The following is a 25876-nucleotide window of genomic DNA, read 5'->3' on the forward strand; positions in this document are numbered from 1 at the left end:
CATGATTTAAGTTATTGTAAGATCATTACCTTCCAATAGCTTTTGCAAATACAAGTGATGATCATTTGGAAGTCGTCACTTCCTCATGATGTACATGGGGGTAGGCCCATTAAAAATCATACTTACACATAAGGACTTTCAAACTCCCTTTGTAGATCAATCATCAGAGCTCCTCATCCAAGGTTGCCTTTGCAGATGTGTTAGACTCCCTCTGAATCTGATATCAATCTCCCTTTTCCTGCAACAACATTCTCAGAGGAAAAGATCAAGGCACATAGCTCTTATAGTATGTATTGAAAATACAAATAAAAAAATGTGATTTTAAATTTAGATTTATATAAAAAATATAGTACAATAATTTGATATTTTGAGACTCCATCTCAGAAATTGCAACCATGCCATGTTCACATTGAAAGCATTCCACATTTATTTTGTAGTTTGATGAATATGATAAATAAATAGAGAACTCCCTCTTAATCTAATATTTCACACTTATTATGGATATTTTGAACTTCTTTAGAATAGACATCTCTCTAAATCTATATCAGATTTGCTGACTTTGGCAAAGGATGCTTGATGTTTCAATTTGTTAGGGTATTGTATTACTGAGTGACCATAGTTGTTGCATCTAAAGTATTGCATTTTAGAGTAGTCCATATGTTTCCTTTTTCCTTTGAACTTAGGTTTTTCCTTTTATAAACTTGTGTTATGCCCAAAATCCAACAAGGCAAAAAAAACACAACTAATTTTTTTTTTTGAAGGATACGTTAATGTTTATAATTTAGTCGAATGTCTTGATGTTTAATTTGATAGAGTTTATACTCGTATCAAGTTGTAGTTATTCTTGAATTGTACACTTTTATAATTGAATGTGTATAAGTTGCATTCTAAGGTTACGGATTACAACAAATATTCGGACATTGCGGACTGTTTCGAATTTTCAATTAGATAAGTAGATACATAATCTATACTTTAACTTGGAGATATTAAAGTTAGCTGATGGGATGAAGATTGCTCCACTTGGAATCCAGATTTCAAGTTCCCTATGAGATGGTCACCTGGTTGCTCATTATGGAGTGCAAAACTGATTCTAAAGGTGTTATGGATATAACCCTTCGCCTTCTACACCCGTTTTTTGACACACTGCATAAGCAAGTAAAAAGTAATATTCGTGTTAGTGCAGTTGCAAAGGTTCTAAGGTTTGCGAACGAGGAGATGGTTTTATAATTGTCCCAAGTGCTTTGACTGCAAGTTGTTCTACTATATATATATATATATTTTGATTTATATTCCATCTCCATTTATTTGCATTTCTTACACCTTAACCTTCTTCCAACCTTGATCACTTTGATAATTTATTATTTAGGTTTTTTTTTTTGATTGGTAAACGGTCGAAGCCTAGGTTGTTTATTATTATTTTTAAGATTTATTATTATTATGTGTTAATCGCGAGTAGATTCAAACCCAAGACCTCTCCAATGAGAGGCTCGCAATTTACCGATGTGTTGTAGGCTCTTGTCTATTATTTAGGTATTTTAATTATCTATTAGATTGTTATTTATTTTATATATATTTTTTAATTTATTTGATCTCGGTTATAGAATTATTTATTTGATTTTATTCCAATTAATACTTTATTTATCCATTAAGTTTAAGTCCTATCAATTCCTCACTTATAAAAATTCAATCCTAATCAATCCATTCTACAACATACTTTATTAATTAATTTAACCCTTAATTATACTTCCAATTCGTAATATCAACATTTCTAAATTCTAGCTTAATCTCTATCTCACCATGGCAAAAGAATAACAAGCAAAAAAAAAGCTAACTAATATAAACATGTTTAAAAATTAAATAACCTATCTACCCCAACGAATCTTAATCTAAAGCAATATACTTTACATTCCCAAGAAAAATCTCCTAAAGCTAATTTTAACATCTTTTAATTTACAAAATTTAAAACTTATAATATTTTTTTTGTTTTTAACACACCCCCCCCTGCCCCACCCCCCGCCCCCATAAATTTCCTAAGCTACCCCCCACTTTATTTTTCCCTAACTCCCATCCTATCCTACTCCTTCCTAGCCGACCTAACCTCCCTCCTATCCCTTCCTCACGTGGGAGAAGACTTGGGTGATGGTGTGGAAGGGTGAGGTGAGGGCCCACCTTGTCTGTTCACCCCTTTATGCAAAATGGGAAGTGGGAAACGTATGGCTGGTTAGGTTGGATTTATCCCAAGTTTTTAATGAAACTTTTTTTGAAAACTTCCTAACTCCTCCCTAAATGCATAGTCACCCATTTTGGGCTGTTTTTTTATTAAAAAAATGCTGCTGCATTTAAGGTGCTGTCACCTCCTACCAAGGGCTGAATATCTTTAATTTTCTATATATATATATATTTCTTTTTTATTTTATGGGCTGACAATGTACTTGGCCCTTTTTTTTTTTTTGACTCCTTGTAAAGGCAATAATATTATGATGGTGACTTTTGTTTTGTTTAATATTAGTTTTTAATAGGAAATGTTTATTTTATTTTGGTTATATTATTTTATTGACCGTGTTTCGAAGAGATGATTTTTTTTTTGAATTGCCATACATTTTCCAGCAAGTGAATATGCATCTACAGGGCTCATTTTCAAAGTTAAACTTATATGCCCAGTTTTCTTCCTATATTCTCTATGGTTGTTTATAATTGAGTTGATGGTATTCTAACATTGTATAATGCATTCCAATACATATTCTACTTAACCATTCTAATGTATTACACATAACGACTATCATATTGCACATAACAACTATCATATTGCTATCAACGTCTAATTACAAGATACTCTAATATGAACATCAATGAAATCTTCTTGCTTGTGATTCCAAGAACATCAAGTATTCAACTTACATTATTGACATCCAATTCTTGGCTATAACTAAATATGAATACATTAACTATTGCATACATATTCTACAATTATGTATGAATCCATTTTGATCACATAATGCATCTAGTTATTTCTATGAGAATGGAGTACCATAGAATAGCAATAGATAGTTTTATTTTCATCTTACTATTTCCTACAATGATGCTTAACTCTTCTCTTCAATACATTCATAGCCAAGGTTATGAAACAACAACATCAATGCAATAAAACTTCTCCTTCATGATTCTCTCAAATCTTCCTTCTAACACACTTATCAAGTATGAACAAAGGGTGGTGAAATGACCATATCAAGCTATACACAATGAAAGGACCCTTTTCAATACATAGGTTATTCAAGACTCTCTCTATGGACAATGAATGAGAACAATAACAACACTCTTACAAGGATAAATAGAATCACATATCAAGATGGAGTTTGGTTCGCCATTTCCTTCACAAATACAATAGTGTCATCTTCTCGTATGCAATAGAAGGACTACATGAACTCCAAGTTTCCAAGAATCATCAAGTAAAACTTGCAAAATAGAGACAAAAATGGGGAACCATGGAAGCTCACCTCCCATCCTAGGCCTCAAGGAGGTCACCCACTAAGCTTGGGGAAACAAGGTACAAATGGTTGCACACCTTCACATTCACATATCATGCAAACTATAACAACACAATTCAACACAACACAATACAACCCATCCCAAGGCTTGCACATAGATTCTTCCATAGAATCAAGATATAGGGTGAAGGTGGGCTTTCTCCATGAGGAGAATTTCACATCCATAAATCTCATAAAATCACATATTCCCATAAGTAACATGCCCTTTCAAGGCTTATCATTATCTTCCCCCTTCATACACCTCCTTATACCTCCCAAGAATGCAAGAAATCATAAGTCCATATTCCATTGAAACACATCAAAATCATCTCCACACATGGGAGAGTTTCTCAACTACATGGGTGAGCCCAACTAACCCCTTCACCCAAGCATCTCTTCCCTCCCAAGGGTGAGTGATGCTTCACACCCAATTTACACAACAAACAATATGAATAAAACAAGATTCAAGAAAGAATCACATAAAACTTTACACATTCAACATACATACAACAAGATTTTTCACCAAACCACATCTACATCATATCAAATCTACAATGCAAGGAAGAAACACCATATCAAATCTGCAATACAATGAAGAACACCATGGATCATGGATACCAACCTCACTCTAAGCAATGGCAAATGAAAGTTGTTGTAGAGCTCCTTATCCTCTTTCTCCAAACCCTAAATGTCTTTAAAGTTAGAGAGTGGGCAAGTGGGTTTCTAGTTTGACTATGCCTCTATATATGACTCCCATTTTTGGATTCAATATAAAATGCATTCTTTTTGGGGTCTCCTAGGTCTTTTAGGCACCCTAGTGATTACTATTAGCCCTCTAACCTAAAGTATTATCATGGGTCAAGTTTACTTACATCACAAATTCACCTTAGAGCTACTTTTTGGCCCTCACAATGCTAGGTAAATTCCAATTTTCAAGTTCTTTTGATGGTAACCTTTGTTTCCCTTGCTTAATCAAGGTAATTAAGTCTAACTCTTAATTAAGGAATTTAACTTGAGATAAGGTGGCTACATGATCCATCTTCCGAGAACATGTCATTTTCACACAAGTACAAGTGTCAAGTGACACACACAAAATTCACTATACATCACACATGACATGTTCTGAATCTACTCATGAAATACATACTACACACATACATCTCACGTTTACAAAATAAACACATCACAACGAGGTTTACGAATCTTCTAAAGATTCACCTTGGCAGTGTCATATTAACACCTTGTTTCCTCGTTATGTTTCCATGGTTCCTTTCCTGCACACTAAACTCGAGCATCAGTAATTCAATGAAAAGTCACATATAAAATACATATGAAAGTAAAGATACATGATAATTTCGTTATTCTACAATTCACATATAACACATTTCATAATTAACTTCCTATTCTCCATCATTTGCTTACATACATTTAATAATAAACCTCAAAAATCTAAATATTATTGACTTTCCTAACAAGATCAATTTAAGCATTTTGAATCACAACATAATTCCATTTTCTATCATAATAATGAAGTACTGATTAAACATCCATTAATTCATCGACTATGCCAATTAAGTCCTAATACAGAGCATAATGGAAAATCACAAGGTAAATATCATCAGATAAGTAGCAAAATTTACTGTCCATCCAGTATCAAAATATATGTAAAGATTTTCCGTCCTAAATCACAAAATAAAAATATAGTATCTATGCTATGATGGTTCGGGGTGACACCTCACAACTCGGGGTGAGGCCTCACAACTTGAGTTGTGAGAATCTGAATATCACCTCCAATAGAAGTATCACCAATTCCTTGAGATATTAACTTGCTCTCTTCTTGTATGCAGTTAGCCTTAAGTCGATCAAGTTTAGGAAGCTTGGATCAAGAACTTACTGCTTGTCTAAAAGTTTCCCATGATGGTGGTAGTCCTTTTAGTGCTATCATGGTTACTTCATTACCATCATAGATGTGACCAATCGTAAAGAATTGGTTCCTTAGTTCTATTATCCTCATGAAATATGAAGTGATGGATTCTCCTTTATTTATCTTATTGTTGAAGAGTTTGTCTTTTAGTGTGAGGGTTTTGTTTGTATTGTTTATCTCAAACATCATTTTCAGAGAAGACGGTAGAATAACTAAGGTTTAGGAAACCCAATCTAGAGACATCTTTAAGGTTGGGGTTAAAATAGAGGGTAGAATAGTATAATTATTATTATGATTCTAACAATTGTTTGCAGGTATTACTTTTCCTGAGCTTACCCTAGTAGTGGGGACATTACATGTCATCACAACTTCTTTTGATTCGACTACATTGTTAGCTCCTTTTTCTATCCTCTGTGTTGCATAAGCCAAAATCATCTCTTCCAAATCCTGAATAATTACACGAATCCGTGAAGGACTCGGGTTCCCTTTTACAACACCATCAAAATTCACCTTATGTCGGCCTAGAGGCTATTTCTCCCAAATTACCCTATCACGACTTCCCTTTCTCTTTCTCAGTGCTAAAGAAATTGTCCTTGACATTATTTTAATACTCAACCAAAGATTTTGAATACACCTATTTGTATAACTCTTTAGTCAAATAGTTAATTCTCCTTAATAATTGTTGGAATTATCATTGCCGTTACACCAAAAGCTCAAGTTGTCAATGAATGTCACAATAACCAAAGACAAGGATCCATAGGAGGCGGTTAAGCACATGTCACAAATCCATTGGTCTTTATTGAACAATACCTTCACCTAGAGGGGACAGAGGCACCAACCTCCCAACAATTCCCCCCTTAGCATGGGTTGAGGGATTTGAACCCCTAACCCAGTGCTTTGATACCACTTGTTGGAATCACCGCCGCCATTATGCCAAAAGCTCAAGCTGTCAATGAACGTCACAACAGCCGGAGACAAGGATCCTCGGGAGGTGGTTAAACACATGTCACAAATCCATCGGTCTATGCTGAACGATACCTTCACCTCGAGGAGGTAGAGGCACCAACCTCCCAACAATGACATCTTAAGGGGTTTTCTCTTATCTAAGAAGATGTGCCTATTTCTCTTCTTTCATAACTCCGAAATAATAATTGAAGTTCTAACTATCCAAATGTTTGAGAGCGCAACCTTGCCCAATATAATGGTATTCAATTGAGCCCCTTGCTATCCTAACTTACCTTCCAAATAAGTTCAATAGGCCTTAACCAACTCATACTTAATTAAAAAATGGTCTAGTATTTCCTCAACTTTATCACACATTATGGGCCAACAAAGACAAACCATTTTCTCCTTTCACTATGCCAACATAACCTTTTTGCTTCAAAAAAATCTCCTTCTTGATCTATATGTCGATAACTATTTTTAGCAGAGTAATTACTTGAGACAACCCTACACCACACCACTCTGTCTCCCTTTGTTAGCAGGATCTATCTTTCCATAAAAATAACATTCATTTGATGCTGGTGTAACTCACAAAAAACTAGTCTCTTCTATACCCATTATGTTCCCATCTGCTCTGCATGCAATTCAACATGATCAGCGATCTTATCACCTCATCTTGCTGTAAAAAATTCTCTTAAACTTGCAAATCCAAATTCTCCTTCAAGACTGGGAGACCATTCCAAGAATCTTCCTAGATTTTTGTAGTCAAGCCATTACCAACTTGCCATGTGATATGATCTTGAATAAAAGGTCTACACATTATGATGACATTCCATATGGCTGAATCTCTTGGAGGTTTTGAATAGTCAAAATTCTATGGTTGTCCATTGAATCTAGATGCTTAGCTTTCAAGATCTTAGCCCATAACATCTTTGAGATAGAGTAAATATTCCAAACTAGTTTTCCGTTCAGAGCTTCATTCATTTTCTTTTAGTCATGAAGACCAACACCCACTTTCTCTTTTGATTTACCAATTTTGTCCCAGGCTAAAAGTGGAATTTTATCTTCTTCATTTTTCCCGTTCCAACAAAACTTTCTCATTTTTTCACCAATCATCGTTATAATCTTTTGGGGTCTGTTTGGTTCCTGGAAGATGGTAGGAATTGGCTTTTTCAAAACCCGGATTTGAAAATTTGTGCGTTTGTTTCAAAATTTGCAAAATGGAATTAGCATACGGGACTTCCAATTTTGCCTCAAAACCAGGTTTTCCAACTTCCTACAAAAAGTAGGAATTGAAAATCAAAACCTGGTTTTGATTTTTAAGGAGTGCAAAAACAATAGATTGGACTACTTTTTAAAATTTGCCTTCAACTCCAAGCTTACGCATAAAAATGTGCCTTCACACGCATCTTCCGAGTGAAACAAACGGTTTTAGTAAAATCCCAAAAATCGGAATGAAGATATACAAAAGCTTGATTTGGCTAAATCAAGGTTTGTAGAAATCCGGGTTTTTAAATTCCACGAACCAAACGGACCCTGGAGGAATTGGTAGACACATAATAGAATAAACAAGAATATTGATAGGGCAGTTTTCAATGTTAAAATCATTTACTCCACCAACTATTCATCTTCTATAAGCAGTTATCTACCAAATTTCTCCATAATGTTGTTCTATGAGCTCCTCAGAATAAATATATCCTAAGGTATTTTCTTGTTAAAGTATTCTTTCTCATTCCAAACACCCTACATATATCTTGCTAAAAAAAATTGCAAATTTCTTTTAATTAATAAACTAGCCTAAAAGCCTAACATACATTTCCTTGGTTTGTTTCATTTCTCTACCCTCTGTCAACAAACTACAGATGAGTAATAGGCTCCAACCCTTCAACAACATTCACTCCTTTCTACTGTCCTAAAGACCTTTTCCTTGAAATCAACCAAAACCTCAACCATTATGATAAAAGATAACGTGAGGTTGGGTCACCTTGATGATTATACTTCCCCACCTCAAAGAAGCCCTACGGGCTTCCATTTACCAAAACTGAAAATATTGGGTTTAAAATCCTCAAAGGTATTTAACTTTGCTCATTTAGGAACTGCCACAATAAAAGTGTGATTAAAATCTTGCAAAAAAAATCCTTCCCTTCTAGATTCCTCCATAGCCTCCCATATGTCTTGTGCGAATATTTCCAGTAGATATTGGAAGAAAGAGAAACCATGAGGTCTTGATCTTTTTCTCTCGCTAGATCAAATAACGCTTTTTTAACCTCCTCCATAGTGACCTTTGTAAGCATATCATTCTGAGTAATTGAGACACATGGTTGAATGACACTCAATACTTCATTCAATTCGTGCTCACCAACAATCCCTTCCCTTTTACTTTAAGAAAAGAATAGAACTGCCTTTGTAATAAAAAAGTTAAAAAATAAAAATAATTAATATCCTCCTTCACCCTAAGCTTCTCTCCTTTACATTCTTAATAGAGAAAATCATATCCCTTTTCTTGTCTTACTTTTACAGGATTACGAAAAAAGGCAGTTTTCTTGTCCCCATTCTTAAGTCATATTTCCCTTGGATTTTGCCTCCAATAAAGTTCCTCTTTAGCCAAAATTTCTTCATATTCTACTTTCAACTTTCATTCAGTTACAAAATATTTTTTGTTCATGCCATTATTAATAACTTTAGATTCTTATAATTGTAAGGATTCCTCTAATTTTAACTTCACAAAAAATGTTTCTAAATTATTCCCTGTTCCATATCTTTATTTTCTCTTAGAGGAACTGTAGCTTCTTGAAGAAAAAAGGTTTTATAACGTGATCTTTTAGGAGCTTGTTGCCATTAATCACACACTAAATCTACAAACCCGGCCTCTCGTAACTACACGGTTTAATTACTTGATCCAATAGTGCATCCTCTGGCACACATAACCCTATAGGGTAGTGATCTGACCCTGTGATGAAGAGATTCTCAACCTCACATGTCCAATTAACATTCACCCAATTTCCAACCAACAAGAACTAGTTGAGCTTTTCACCAATATAAGGAATTCTTCCCATCTATTAGTCCACGTGTAATCCCCCTTTTAAATGGAAGATCAATTAGGCTATTATTTACCGCAAAATTGTTTAAGTCCTGCGCACTTTGCCCCATCCAACTAATATCTCCTATTTTTTCTCCCTGGTTTAAAATGGTCTTGAAGTCTATAGCCAATATAAACGTTTCACCCTTAGCGTGAGGTAAAATATCAGACAACACTCCCTAAAGCACACGTTTTAGAGCACTATTATTTGGCCTATAAACATTTATCACATTAAACCTTACACTAAGTTGTTTTGAGTAAACTTGCAACCATTGCCAATTTCTGTCTTGTCTAGTCAGAGCAACATCCAAAGTTGATTCATTTTAGGACACACAAAGCCCACCTGAGGCTCCTTGTGCCCCAAACATTAACCTTTTCCATTTACCAAATCTCATACCAAAGCATTCACAATCCTCCTCCTTAATCGTTGTCTCTTGTAACATAACCAAATCTGGTCTTGTTTGATCAGGCCTTTCTTAACCAAACAAACTTTGTTAGGGGCGTTGTAGCCCCTAACATGCCATGAAAGGAATCTCATTGTTTCCGGGAAAAGGCATAGCCTTCTTTCGATCTCTATTTACTTTGTCTAGATGCATTTCCAGCCAACGCAAGAACACACTTGTTGGATTTCTTGCCCCTAGATTTCCCCTCAACTTTGACTTGGTTGCTATCAACTGGGGTAAGCTTCAGTGTTCTCATCCCTGAGATGTTCCAATCCCATCTGTCAATCCTAAGAAGTTTCTTGCTTCCTGCACATTTGGTTCAAATTCTAAATTAGAATCATCCATGTTTTCATTGAGCCGCACACCCCCTTAAAGGAACTGTCCAGATCCTTTATTGAAGAAATTGGGATATCTTTAAAGATTTGTCTAGATTGAGGAGGCACCCTTGCCATATCACCCTCCTACCTTACAGGACCATTAAGGTTTTCCTTAGAACAAACAAGTCTATTTTTCCCCCTCACCTGACTTTGCAAATCTATCCTATGTTTCCTTCTTCCCTAAGGTTGATTTTCAATGAAGATCCATGCTCTCTTCATTTATACTCCCTCTTTGGATCTATCTTACAATGACAACGTATTAAGAATGGTATTTCAGCTCATTATGGACAGACTACATGGGCTACTTGATTATGGACAGACTACATGGGCTACTTGATTACAAAGACCTTGCTTGTTTTAAGAATGTAAAGATTCTAGAACTCATGCCCAAAACTAGATTTTTCATTCTCATGTTGGACCTTGGTTGTGAAAAGATGATTCGACAATTATTTCAATTCTCTTAAAAGAATTTAAAAAACCTCATCCAGATGTTGCAACATGTCATTAACAATAGACAAGGATGCTGACATATGTAAGCAGTTACAATTAGATTTGCAGGCCATGTCGAGAGGTGAATATAAAATCTCACCTATGGCTTACAAACTTGTAGAGAAATTAATTAAACATAAGTTTGACATATTCAAGGAATTTATGACTGAATGAGTTAAGAACATAAGGCATATAAGTCTCATGATCTCCAATGAGTAAACACAAAATGAGAAGAGGGTAGATTTGAGGAGGTTATTATTGACAAGCATTATGGTGATCATAAGGCTGAAAACAAATCTCTCCATGAGGTTGAACTATGTGAAAACAATGGTGTCATAGTTAATGAGGCAATACATTTGGAGATGAAGAAAAACCATGAAAATGGCACAACTGATATTGATGATGTTTAATATAGGAGCTGATTTGAAGAGCCAATCAGGAATTCCATTTTTAGTTGATGAATTCAGAGCATATAGTTTGGAGGATAAGCTGAAAGTATTAAATGATATGGTTATTGCAGCCTTAGTGCACTTTGATAACACTCATAAGAGCATTGAAGAGGCGTTGTGGGAAGTTCAAATGGAGGAAATAGAAAAAGGGATAATGGATGGAATTAATAGTGGATATTTGCATATACTCAAAGGGGCATTGGAAAGGATGAAATTAGTCACTTGAAATTGCTCAGCCGTCCCATCCATTCTAAGCCGTTGTGATTGATGACCAACCTCTGCACCGGATAGTTGATGCAGAAGAAAAAGAGGAGATAGATGAGTTATGTCTCCAACTAAGTAGATACAATACTCATTATATCAGGCTGAAAATCAGACTTGTAGGATAGCCACTCACCAAGGTGATTAAAAAACCCAAGACTAAGGAGATCATATAAATAATAGATGGGATTCATACCCTTGGTGAGAATGAAGGAGAGCATAATATATACATTTCACCTTATCTATATGAGGTTCATTATGCTAATGACAATTGAAAGGATCAACAAAAAGTTAGATTTTAGGAATTCTAATTTTACAACTGCAGCTGTATATCTTCACTTTATCATGAGGTAACAACGTTTCTGAATGAGGATGAGGACAAATTAAGGGATATTAGTTTTGAAAGTTCATGTGGTGATGATTATGTCCTGGGTGAAGAGGTTTGATTGATTGATGACTTTTGTTGTCATTTGGGAGCCTAGAGATCTCATTAATACATAAGGGAAACAACTACAATCCAACATCTGATTTCTCAGTGAAACCTTATGACGTGTCCACCTTGGTTGGTGATTTTTCCTCATCCATATTTTAGTCATTAGTGGCTGTCCACCTTTTTATCTGCCAAGTTTCAACTTAAGGAGCTGGATTCCACCTTTTTATCTATCAAGTTGCCACTTAAGTGAATTCCACTTTTTTATTTGTCAACATTTAAGGAAGAAGATTTCACTTTGTTATCTGTCAAGTTGCCACTTAAGGAAGTGGATTCCAACTTTTTATTTGGCAAACTTAAAGAAGTATGTTGACTTGTGTTTTCCCTTATGGTGATAAGACAATTTTATGAGGGCAAATTATACTTTGTTTTTGACATTTGAAGGTAGATTCGTAAGGAAGTGGATTCCACATCTTTTATTGGCAGGTTGCCACTTAAGGTGGTGGATTCCATATTCTTATCTGGCAGGGTGGAACAACTTCCTATCTAACCAAACTATTTAAAACATAGCCTTTCTTTTCTTTTCTTTTCAATGCCATTGACTAACTTGACTCAATATTTGGCTCTTAACCTCTAGCTCATATACCTAGCCAAGTTTTCCATTTGTTCAAATTCTAAAACTTTTAATTTCAAGAGACTTGCGAATTGTTACCAACCTACTCTACTATCTAAACCTATTCATTACTTTTGTTAATGAATCATACCTATAGACACATGACAAATAAAATCAAAGCAAATCTCTCTAAGGTGGAGCCACTTAACAAAAGAGTTTATAAACACTAAACTAATTAAAATAACTACATATAAATAATTAAAAAAAAGATCAAATTCAAGTTTGGGTGCTAACTTTGAGCCCTTAGTATCTATCTTCCTTTTTGCTGGGAGGTTCTCTTTTCGGCATGGCTTTTGGATTTATGACCAAAGGCTCTTAAGAATGAAATCCCTTGAATTTATTTTCCAAAGTGAGAATCAACCCCCTTTCCTTGGACTAGGAAATCTTATACAAGGATTGTAGCTGACATTTTTTGAATTCAAAAATTCATTTATTTTTGCCAATTGCTAGAGTTTGAATTACATTAGAGTACAAATTAGGTTTCCAAGCATGAGGATTGTCCATTTTGAGCACATCTTATTTTATGAAGTTATCATAAATAAATTTTAGATCTGTAGGGGTAAGGCAATTGTTGGGGCATGGTTTGGCAACAAAACTCTGAGAGGTCAACAATTAGAGGACAACCAAGAGTACTAAATCTAGGGTCACACTCATTTAAAAATGATTATTTGCATTTTGTGATATTAGACTACAAATTTATGTATCAATTGTGGATGATTTGATAGGGAGACGTTTGCATTTTTAAGCCACATCGCATATTTTCTTGTTTTATAACTTGGAAAATCTATATATAGGTCAATACACTTATATCAATATATTGATAGAATATTAGTCATTTTTATGTTACTGGATTGACAAGATGCAAGCCAAATAAATGCCCAAATCGTTATAGCATACTTAGATCAACACATAATAGAGAGAACGTTAACAATATTCAAACACCATACTTAAATCACATTTGACATCTTGGCAAGCTTACTAATAAACAGCGTAGAGATTTGTAGGTTGTGAGTATTGATATTTTACTTTGGACTATTGATATCTACAGAACCCTAGGTTGATATACATGCAGATAGTAATTTAAAGGAAATTTTGTATGCTAGTTATGGCTAATAGTAGTGTTAATCATATGCATCTTTCAACCCCTAATGTTATAAATCATCAACCTGTTATGTAATCCCAACTATGATTTTCTGTCTTTTAATTTTTTATCTAGATATCAAAATTGTACCACACATTGTAGTAAGAGACCAATACATAATTGTACCATTCACTATAGCTAATACATTAGACATAGCAATATCATTTCAAAGAAAAATAAAATATAGCGGATGTGGAAAAGATGGGACTAGTGGTAGGATGTTCCAAATGTTATGAAGATGGACATCATGGTGAGGCGGCAGAAGGATGTGATGCCCCTTGATATGATATGTCAGTTCAGAGAACATATATGTGCTCTTGAAATAGATTAAAGGATAGAAGGAGATTCTTGTTGAGGTGATTTGAGCAACCGTCATTTGCTGGAGTACTTGATTTTACTCATTGAGGCATAAGGACTAATGCGATGATTTGTTAGGTGCGTAAAGGACTAAACTAAAAGAAAAGGTTTCATGCAAGCATATGCTATATGACACAGGGATATGGAACACTATGATGCCATTGTGGTAGTATGTTGGGAGAATCATGGTGGAGACGGATTAAATAATAATACACAAAAGCAAGCAAGAAAACCTATACAAATAATACAAAGACAAACAAAATTTGCCTCTAATGAAGCTGAAAATTGTTGATTGATTGATCACGATGATAACATTCGATAGTAAGAACACAAGCATTAGGAATAATATATTTGATGATGACAATTTAGTTAAATTATATGATGATGATAATTTTAGTTAAATGGATCAAGGTGTCCAACAAGGCTTGGAACAAAATTGAAGGATGTTGTTGAGGATGTACTCGAGTGCTCGACAAAGATTGCATGGATGAGGTTAGTATGCATTGGGATGGACCACTATGGGATTGAATGAGAGATGGAGATTGGAAATGGCAATAATGAAGAACAAAGTCTAGAGAGGAGGAAGTAATAAAGGGATCGAGGTTAGATGATTTTTTGAAGCATGAGTATAAATCTATCTTAAGATATGACTCTTCATGTTGTCGATTGACAAGATAGGAGGACTGTGTGAGATGGATGGGTTTAAGATGCGATCTACAAGGACTATATCCCATAGGATTATTGCATCCCGCTTGGAATATGTTTCACTAGATGGTAAAAGTTAAAACAAATAGAGGAGAATTTGCTAATATTCATGCGAGATGGAGGTTTGCATGCTATATTTTTAGCTAATTATTGGAAAAATATAGCTTATTGTCCAAAGCATGCTTTGAGAGTATGCCCCAACCCTTAGCAAGATTGAGAGCAGAGTGGATGCATTGAATGTGACACATAGGTACAAATATATAATGGAGGGGTGCGGTAAGGTAAATAAGATGTGTAAGGTAGGACAAAGGAAGCTTGACCTTTAGTCTAGGGTACTAGCAAGTGGGGAATGAACACATTATGCTTGTTTGCTAGGTTCTCATCAGGATCTTTGTTCAAGGCTCCCTAGGAATAGTTCTCATCATTGGATGTTTTTTTTTCTCTTTACAATTTTATATAATTTTTTAATTTATTTTGTGACATTTTATAGAAGGTAAAATAAAATGCAAACAATGAAATCTAATCCTATTCTACACCTAATTGGAATTTTTCCTTAAGCAAAAGGACTTGAAAAAATAATCAAAGAAAATGTTTTCTCTCATTGACAATTCATTGCATAGACAGTATGTGTGATGTTGTGCTTTAATGGATTTGTGCTTGAGGGATGCTATGTGAGTGCTCTTGAAAGAAACAACACAACTTCTTATTCAAGAAATTCTTAAAATAACCTCCTTAAAAGCCTATTCATATGTTGGAGAGATATTTGATCAAGGTTGAATATTAATCAAAGAGATCAATGGTTGAAGATATGATTGAGACTTGCCTGGGAGGAGAGGCCTCCGAGTGTCACCTTGTCATTGGTATCCTTGTAGATCGCAAAGATTTAAAGAATTTGGATGTTAAAGATTTTCTTGGCAAGAGGTGAAGGGTGAAGATAAAAAATACAGTTTTTAGGAAGTCCCAAAAGTTCTCTTTTGAGAGGTTTGAAGGGCAAGAAACATTTTTGAAGAAATGAATAGGATTTGTTGAGAGGATTTTGTTTGGAAGCAGAAAACATGGTCCAAGTATATTTATGATGTGTAAGTTTGAGCATAGTTTTAAATGTTTAGGAATGTGAGAGGATTATTTAGTTATTATTGGTTTGAGTCGACTAATGACACAAGGGTGATTTTGGGGAGAACTAAATAAACAATTTATATTTATTTGATTTTTGGAGGATAGGGATATGAAACTGAATTTAATTAAATAAATTCACATTTATTAAATTAAGGGTGAACTATAAAGGAAAAGGGGACCAAAGATTAATTGATTAATTAAAATCAATTAAATTTATTTAATTAACGGTAAGGAGACAATTGAGAAAACTACTTTAATTAATTAATTTTGGAAGAGGATGAATTGGATGTTGTTAGCATGTGGATAATTTTTGGTGTCTACAAGGAGGTTTAAAGGTTGTGGAAATAAGGAATGTTTTAGGATATTCATATTGATAAAAGCATATCAAAACTTTAAACTGTCTTGTAGATTTTCTTAATAAATTGTTCACCTAGTTAAGAAAATAAAGCAATTAACTTTCCCAATTGTCTCCTTAGCAAGTAAACAAATTTAATATCATTATTTAATTAATTAATCCTTTGTCCCCTTTTCCTCTATAGTTCATGCTTAATTAAATAAATTCACGTTTATTTAATTAATGCTAAGGAGATAGCAAGGGGAAGTTAATTGCTTTAATTAACTAGTGTTGGAATAGTATGAAACTGGATGTAGTTAGGATGTGGAGAACTTTAGGTGCCTACAAGGAGGTTTTAAGGTTGTGGGGACAATGAATGTTCGTTTTTTGTTGGTGGATGCAAGAATAATATGATTTTAACTTATCTTGTAGATTTTCTTAATAATTTTTTCACCAAGTTAAGAAATTAAAGAAAATAACTCCCAGTTGTCTCCTTAGCATTAATTGAATAAATTTAATTAATTAATCATTTTTTTTGTACTGATGCAAGAATAATAATTTTTAAAATTATCTTGTAGATTTTTTTAACAAATTGTTCACCTAGTTAATAAATACATGATAATAATAAATAACCTTATTCGCCACCTACCTCTAGTTTCAGTTGATGTGTCTTTTGGCCAGAAAATAAAAAATAACATATGCGGTAGGAATCTATGAACTCAATTTTAATGAAGAGATCAGGATGACATCAAATACCAAAATATTATTGAGATATGTTCAAGTGGTTGCTGGATAAGGCTCATGGGTGTTTTTTGTTTTAAATTTTTCTGATTTGAGCAAATTTTTATTGCGCACAAGAAATTAGTTAAGGAACATAGACCTGTGCCCCTATTGCATTTTTTTATTGTACATCCATGTAGCCACCTTTTTCTTCTTTCCTTTACCTTTAGTTTCTGTCATCAGTATTTTTTAACCATTGTATCATGTGTCATATTTCTTAATTTCTCTTGGCGATTTTGCTGGTCATACTTATATTCCTTTGACACATTTTCATACTGTATTTGGATTCTACTATGGTTACAATTATAGTGATGTAATATTTGTAGTTCATGCTACACCCTTGAGATGTAAAGTCATTAAATTATATTTCTTGTCATTGTAGGACCTTGTATTTGTCATAACTCTAATTCCTACAAGATGTATGTTAGACAGTTCTAGTTCCTAAAGTATGTACATGCTTTGAAACGTTTTAGGTTGGCTTTAGTGTCTGGTAAAAAGCATTTAAATGTTGTTTATGTTTCAGGATATCATTGGTTAGAATGGTTTTGAGGATGTAACTATGATTTTTTCATTGTCATTTATCAAAATCAAGTAATCTGTTGATTCCAAGCAGATTTTGTGAAGCCAATTGCCATTTGATAATTAAATAATGGTTCTATGTTTAAACTCAACTTATATTTGGACCTATTCCATTATGGCCACAGCTCATGTGTTCTTTAATGTTTATGCATTTAATGCTATTGAGTATTTGTGATTTGTCTTATTTCAAATCACTTCAAGTGACATATCCGGTGCTTACCTGGTCTACAGTAGGTATAAATTGGAATTTTTGTTCAAATTCTATCTGCACGAAGGACAGGCCAAGAGAGAAATTGAGCTGGTTGATGACAGGAGGTCTATCAAAGCCATTGCAAATTGAAATTCATTTGACCTTAACATAATTAAACACGCATGAATTCAAAAGCAATGATGATTTCCATTAATTGTTTTATTCTTACAAGAACATAGTTATTAGTTTTGGTTTATATACATCTCTTGATGATGCAGCAGGGTAAGGTGGTGGTATTCAAAAACACAATGAGAGTTTGTAATTTCAGAGGTTTTAGGTACTCTAGCCTATCAACACTCTCTAATGCTGACTTGTCAAGACTTTCACAATATTACACAATGGTGGATTTGGTTTCATAGACTCACAACTAAGATTCTATTACAATTCCATACCCCCCACTTCACAAAATCTTCTCAAACTGAACCCAAAAACCCAATATTCTGCCTACTAACCCTGCTGCATACTTGAAATGGGAATAACTCTTTCTTTTCTGAAGGCAATAAATAAGACAATGATATTTTCAGACACCCTTTACAGAGTTCTTCAACATATCAAAAGTTTTTATATGACTTCTTTGGACCAACCCCACTATCTATAACAGATGCCCTGTTTTAATGCACAAAATTAGCCAATTTAACAAAGGAAGTACCCTCTGATGATCTCCTATCAATCCCAACTCCTGGGCAGTGCCTAGTTATGTCTTAAATTGACCAAATCCCGAAGGAATTAGACTCCAGTACCCTGCAGATGCAAAACCCCCAAATTTGTCTTCAAACCCTTGTTTTCGAGGGCTTCCTCAATCTCCTGGTTCCACACACTTCTGAACCAAATTAGTGATGGATTCACCATCAACCGAACATTATACAATGTTCCCAAACACAAAATGTAACCTTTACTTGGCTAGATTAGCCACTGCTATACCTTAGCCTTCCTTTTCAATGTATTTTTCCACTCTTTTGGCTGTGATCACACTATTCTCCCACAAATCTGCATATGCAATGTTAATAACCTATAATACAGGTTAGATGATGCCATTCCATGAAGGTTAGGCCTTCTATATTCATGGAACGACCTCCATTCCTATTAAAACCTTACTGTGACAGTAATGGTAAAGTAAGAAAATGCTGTTTTATATTAACTGGCATGACAGCAGTCTCAAAGTAATGCTGATTTCATTCAATAACAATCGTGAGTGAATAATCAAAACCTTGTAATTCAGCAAAATACCAGACAAAACGTTTTGAGATTCTAAAAGATCAAGGAAATCTGCAGAAGTTAGAATTTTATTGCTTGCTGCCTCCTTCACCAGTCCGCACACCCGACTCCCTCTCCTTCATAACAGAGATTCCTTCAAATATGTAAGACTCCCCAATATAACTGATTCAACCAACTTCATCGTGGAGTTGAATATTTGGGTTTAAGACCATCATAAACTAAACTTGCCTCTCATTTTGAACTAGCAGCTACTTATTCAAATATTTGAATTTTAAATAACAAAAACTTTATTTAAACTCTTTTACACTAGCCTATTCTAGACTCTTAAACATAATTTAAGACTCTAAACTCAATTTATTGAATTCCACTAAACCCACTAATTTGGATTTCTTAATTTTCTTATCATTATTAAACTCTCCTAAACTCCAAATATTTCAATTTAACCCAAGGACTCTATTGGTCCCCCTTACGAAGCAAAATTCGATCCATTTAGGACTTATAACCATTTCTAGGATTTGTAGAATCAAAAGCCATTATAGCCTTCAGTACTTCCCAATTGATATGAAAACCCTGTTTATGTATTTCATCCCTCTAATTTGCTTTGGATGATTTTGAGGCCTTCTTTATCTCTGACTCTGAACTGAATGCTTGAGGTGCTCCTGCACCACTTGAGCTATCTGCTATGGAAAAATACAATCTATGCATTGAAATAGTAGAGTTAGAATGAAATTCAATCCTCAAAGAAGTTTCTGGATCGATCCTTATTGTTTTATATGAAAGGACCCATCTAATGACTTTAGTCAATCTATGGTTTGACAAGAAACACAATTCTGAAATGGCATCAGTTGTTGATGCTTTTAGGAATAATTAATACCCATGTATTTTGTTGTTTCTCTAATGCACACACATGATGCAATTTCTTCCATTCCATGTACATGGTGATTGCAGTACCTTCTTCTCAGCAACTGGGTTCTACTTATTGTTGTTCTGTCAACTCTATGCAACTTGTACAAATACGAATGAATTTTCAATGTCCATGAGAAGTGTTTGGAGTTATTTCTATTATGCTTTTGAAAGTCTTCCTAAATCAAGTTGTCTGCACCCCTTCCCAATTTTTTATTGATTAGATTAACCCTTGTGGATTATTGGCCCTTTACATTGAGTATTGCATTTTTTGAATTTTATTAATCGTTTTTTGGTTATTTTCTCTTGCAATAGAAGAAGATGTTATACCACATTTTTTATTCGGAAATTGTTTAATACTTCTAGGGAACGTACTGTGGTCTTTTTAATTTTTCATTTTTCATTTGCTATTATTCAGGGACTTACTCAACCTCTTTGGGTGTTGGTTTGAACCGGCAACTGTAAGTTTCTTCTCCTAGACTATTCTTTTCATTAGAAGAGAAGTACATGAAGCATATTGTAATTGTTCTTTTGTCATAATATACTAAGTTTTTGGTTCCTATTGCTAACATTATAAACCTGTAAATATTTCAGTACTGTATTACAAAAACTGTTTTCGAAGTACGCCGTGCAATTATCTTGCTCTTGGATATAGAAATGTTTATATAACACAATTGAAATAAGAAGCAAAATATCAAATAATGAACACAATCACACAATTTATTATGGGATAACTCTCCACTTGAGGGTGAAAAACCCAGCCACATGAAAATGCCCTTTATTGGATTTTAGCAAATGTTAGATACAATACTCAGAACACATGCCAAGGCTTTTTGATAAACTCCAGCAATATTCAACTGCATATATAACAAAGAAGAGGCCTTTTAATATGCCATAACAATGACTCTTCTACTTCAAACCTTTCCAATCTTGAAACAAGTGGCTAATAGTGTTCACATCTCCACGTGGAGACTCTTCACATCTCCAAGCAGTGGACTCCACATATCTCCTCAAATGTCTCTTAATATCAAACATACTCAAATGCAGCACCTAATACGATTCAAAGATAAAGTCAACCAACACAGGTACCATGTTAGGTATTAAAATATCTCTTGCGGCTAGAATACTTTAATAGTAGGACTTTGTAACCTCCCTGTAGCAAGGCCACACAACCTCACCATTGCTAGGCTCGAGTGAATCCACATATAAAATAGAAGTTCCACACCTATGCATGACCATATCACAAGGTTCATGTTTGAGTTTGGCAAATATAAAATTTATATCAAGCTCGGCAAACCAGATATTGAAAAAGCAAATATGTGGGTAAGCTCAATTGATGTAAATTTCCTAAAACTTAGATATAAATATAATATAATTATTAAACATAAAATATTATTATATTAAATTTTTTCAATAAAATATAATAGCCTTAATACTGCCATAAAGAGACCACTGAAAAAAAACTCATCTTAGAGTATATGTGATCCAAGAGAATAACTATCCAATTACCTATTGATGTGAGTTTTGTTCCATTACAACATGTAGAATCAAACACTCAATGTTTCAGTATGAAACATTGAATACTTAACCTTGTGTTGAATAAGGTCATCTCTCATGCTAGGCTTGCAAAGTAAGATCATTATACGACTTCAAGGTTCCTTCTATATGTGGGTACCCTCCTAGTGAAATAATGTGATTTTCTGGTCATCACTGAGGAGACTTACACCATTCATTCAATGAATTCCAACTCTTGCACTTCTAAAGATTTGGGATCACAATGTACAATGAAAATATAGTTTGATTTTCCAACCTTTTACTTCAACTTCAACTTCAACTTCAACTTCAACTTAAACTTTCTAACCTTAACCTGAGTCTTGCTTAGCTGTTTAGGTCAGATGTGTGCCTGAGTGCTTTGATTTAGAGGCCTTATGATGCCACACATTTCATTATATAGGGCCCAATTCAAATCCAACCCAAATATATGTTACATAAAACGGCTGTTTTGCTTAGAAATCTAGGCCCAATAGCTTTAATAAGGCCACATGTTTCCTCATTAGGCCTGCACTTTGAGTTTAGAGCCCTAGTTATTTTAATTTCAACAGTTATCTCAGATCTAGGCCCCATCGTTGAGTTCAAATGGCCCATGTTACATTATAAGGCTACCCCATTTGAAATTAAGGGCAAGGGGCTGTAATTTAGCTTATTTTAATGAGTTTTTGGCACACACGTTATATCATTTGTCTGATTGGGCTTGCTGAAGCTACACACTAGGCATAGGGGCTAATTTTATCGCTTTTTGTGCCCAGATCTGGGCTTAATTTGCCTTGAATTAATCACATGCTAGACTTTGGGAAGGTCGCAATTCAAATTACAAACACATTTGAATGTTCTTGGTCCACATAGGACAGGGTTTTCCTTGTTTAATGCTCAAGTCTGATTGTTTTTTGGGCCCTTGGATATGAATTTTTTAGGCTCTTCTAGCTAAGAGAAAAAATGTCTTGTCTCCTTCCTTTATTCAATCATGAGAGGAGGAGGTGCTTCTTGCACCTCTAAATTGAGATGAGAAGGGGCTTCATCTCCCTTACCTGAGATGAAAAGGAGCTTCATCTCTTGTTGCTTGAGGTGAACATGTGTCTTCTCTTCTTCCTTTATTCAATTAAGAGATGAGGAGGTCCTTGCTTCATTTTTAAATTGAGATGAGAAGGGGCTTTGTTTCCTTTACCTAAGATAAAGAGGAGCTTCACCTCCCTTTGCTTGAGATGAAGATGTGTCTCAACCTCTTTTTTATGTGGGATGAAGAGGTCTCATCTTCCCTTACCTAGCCAAAATAACTCAAAATCTCTCTTTAATTTCTGACTTCCATACTTGGCCAATTTTTGCAATTTTTTAAAGTTCTACCCAAAGACGACCTTTTAAATCCTAGATTATTGCCAACTCTAGCCCAACCACTTAAACCTATCAGCTAGAAAGAGGGTATCCCCATTTGCAATGAGATTATGGTGTGAAAACCACACAACATCTAACACACACCCAAAGAAATGTGCTCAAATATTTCAAGAATAGAACTCACTTAGAATCAAGAACCTTTGGTTAATCCACTTTTCACCCATCCAGTGACTAGGAATTGTGCTCAAAATGGGAGGAACTATGAATTGAGATAAGAAACTTAACCTACAGTTACCCATGCATGTGCAAGTGATTCTTTCCTTGCTCAACAAGAACCGGAAAGCATTCTTAGATCCATTGTGTTAAATGTAAGGGTCTCTGATAGAGATAAACTATTATAGCAGACTGTACAAATAAAGATCACCTTGTATCTTAGACTGATGGTGTTGTTTGAATGATGCGGATCTTCCACTTTGAATAGCAGTCTCTATGATATAATCTTCAACCTTGAATGCCAATAGAGGATCGATGAACTTGAATTTATTAACCTAGCAATCATTGGGATTGTATATGCCTTGTTATTGATATATTTCCCAACGACTGCTCAGCATCATATATATATTAGAATGGAGAGTCATGTCCCCGTAGAGACATGACTCTACGTGGCCAAAGACCATGTAGGGTCATGCCTCTACGTAGGCATAACTAATCACTAGTTTCCACCATAACAAATATAATCTGTTTCCTTTGCAATTGGCAGCAGAGCATATAAATACAAAGCCTCAATAACAATAGTCTTTTCAAGACATGAGCCCGATATTGATGAAGTTATTTTGTGAACAATTAAATGTATATATATCTATGTATCTATATATATATTCATGTGTGTGTGTGTGTATAGGTATATATATGTATATATTTTCACTAGTAAAATAGAGTTCATATAAATCATGATTTGAAGTACTTAATATTACTTCAACTGATGTTATACATCAACACTCCCTCTTAGCAAGGGAGAAGTAATAAGCTCTTTAAGAAGTACTAGTATATAGAATATTTGTACATAACAAATTATTTGACTTTAACACTTTGAAATAGTGACTTGTCAAATAATTTTAATCAGCATGTTATGAACACTATCATAACATATATTATGATCTCTAACTGTCCAAAACAATATCTAGAGTAATCATAATGCATTTGTTATCAATGACTTCCAGCATATCCAGACAAATCAGTCATAATAATAGGCCTATCATTTGCAAGATCATCACCTTACAAAGATTACCTTCTGAATATATATGTCCATGAAAGATTGTCACCTTTCATTACATATCTGATGCAACTAAACAACCGTAGAAGCATAGACATATAAATTGAAATTGAAATTCAAGTTTTAACATTACAATTCAATCATACCAAGTTTTCCTCTGAAGTATTCCAACTTCATTTTAGCAAGAGGCTTGGTAAAAACATTTTTTGTTTGCTGATTAGTATTGATGTACTCCAGTTTGATAACACCTCGATCTACCATATCTATAATGTAATGATAAGAAATTTCAATATGCTTAGACCGATTGTGAAAAATTGGATTAGCTGAAAGCTTGATACAACTCCGATTATCGCAACGAATGATAGTGGGCTTCAAAGGCTTCTTAAACAATTCAACTAGTAACTTTCGTAACCATACAGCTTCTCTGGCTCCCAAGGAAGAGGCTATATATTCTGCTTTAGTAGAGCTTAATGCAACTGAGGATTGTTTTCTACTAAACCAAGAAATCATCCCAGATCCAAGAGTGAAACAACATCCATAAGTACTTTTACGTTCAATAGAGCTGCCTGCCCAATTAGAATCTGAATATTCATGAAGATTGATTTCAATTTTGTTACTCTACAACACCCCCAGGATCAAATGAAAGACCAAGATAACTTCCACAAGAGATTGGCAAGACAATTGCATGAAGATGCAAGAATGCTATTATTGATAATGAACTTGATTGACATCCAATTGATTGATTTAAAATGTACATAATAGACCTCCTTATATAGGAGAGGTGATAAGAGACAATGGTAAGGAGCAGTCACCCACACAAGGTGGAATCACATGTCCACCAAAGGTGGATCATCCTCCATTATGCAATGAAGTATGTGCGATGATGAGTATGATAATGTGATAAGTACACTAAAGGTGGAATGAGATAACAACTATGACCACCTAGAGTGGAATTCTTCTACACCATGTGTTTAATTGAGGTGCAAACTCCTAAGTGTCTCAATCACAGACTACTATGCAATGCATTATCCTAAGTAAGCTTAAGTAAGTGTAATTAGTGAATATTTAATTACACCAACACCCCCCCAAGTGCAACTCAGGGGAATGCACTTAAACTCACAATTCAAGATGGGTCCCGGCTACTAGGCCATTTTAGGTACCCATGTACAATATGCAATGCAATACATGAAATGTAATCTCTCATAAAGTGGAGAAAGAGAGAAAACCTCATGGGAAAATCCTTCCCCCAAAAAGAGAGATGAAAACAAGATGCATGGATGGATAGAGTACGCAAGACCCCCCAAAAATTACATACATCATGTATATACAAAGAATGATCCCCCCATAGGAAGGAAATGAGGAGACATGATATCCCCCCCATAATGAAGAAGCTCCAATGTAGATGAAGAGTACCTGCAAACAAAATATAATCCAATGCCTAAAAGAAACATGTCTTTCCTTAGGAAGAGATAAATACATCAAATGATGAAGAAGCCACTCCATGTAAAAAGTGAAGAAGGTGGAAGAAGGTCTCCATGTATGCATCTTTGAAGACTGAATAGGTGTCTCCAAGCTCAAAGATTCTGTCACACCATCAAGCTGACCTATGAGATGTGAAAAACTAAGAGAACATGAAGAGTTGAGAAATCCAATCTCCAAAGAAGGTGAAGAAGTATCTTGAAGAGAAACCTCCTCAGATGTATTAACCAAATTTGCATTATGAGACTCATCTGAAATAGCATCTAG

The 25876-nt window shown here is 34.5% G+C and overlaps 1 protein-coding gene across 2 annotated transcripts in view; it reads left to right on the forward strand.

Annotated features, from left to right (window-relative positions):
- The window catches only part of LOC149537076 (vacuolar lysine transporter YPQ1-like), a 159674-nt gene that overhangs the window by 6733 nt on the left and 127065 nt on the right, over nucleotides 1-25876 (forward strand). For both annotated transcript variants that reach the window (XM_089807036.1, XM_089807035.1), the window contains one exon: nucleotides 20390-20432. In XM_089807036.1, the coding sequence (XP_089663162.1) occupies nucleotides 20390-20432 (43 nt within the window). The remainder of the gene's footprint in view (nucleotides 1-20389; nucleotides 20433-25876) is intronic.

Source organism: Cupressus sempervirens, chromosome 10 (genome assembly GCF_028749045.1).
Source record: "Cupressus sempervirens isolate cs-2001-9-10 chromosome 10, ASM2874904v1, whole genome shotgun sequence".
NCBI classification, from domain to species: Eukaryota; Viridiplantae; Streptophyta; class Pinopsida; order Cupressales; family Cupressaceae; genus Cupressus; species Cupressus sempervirens.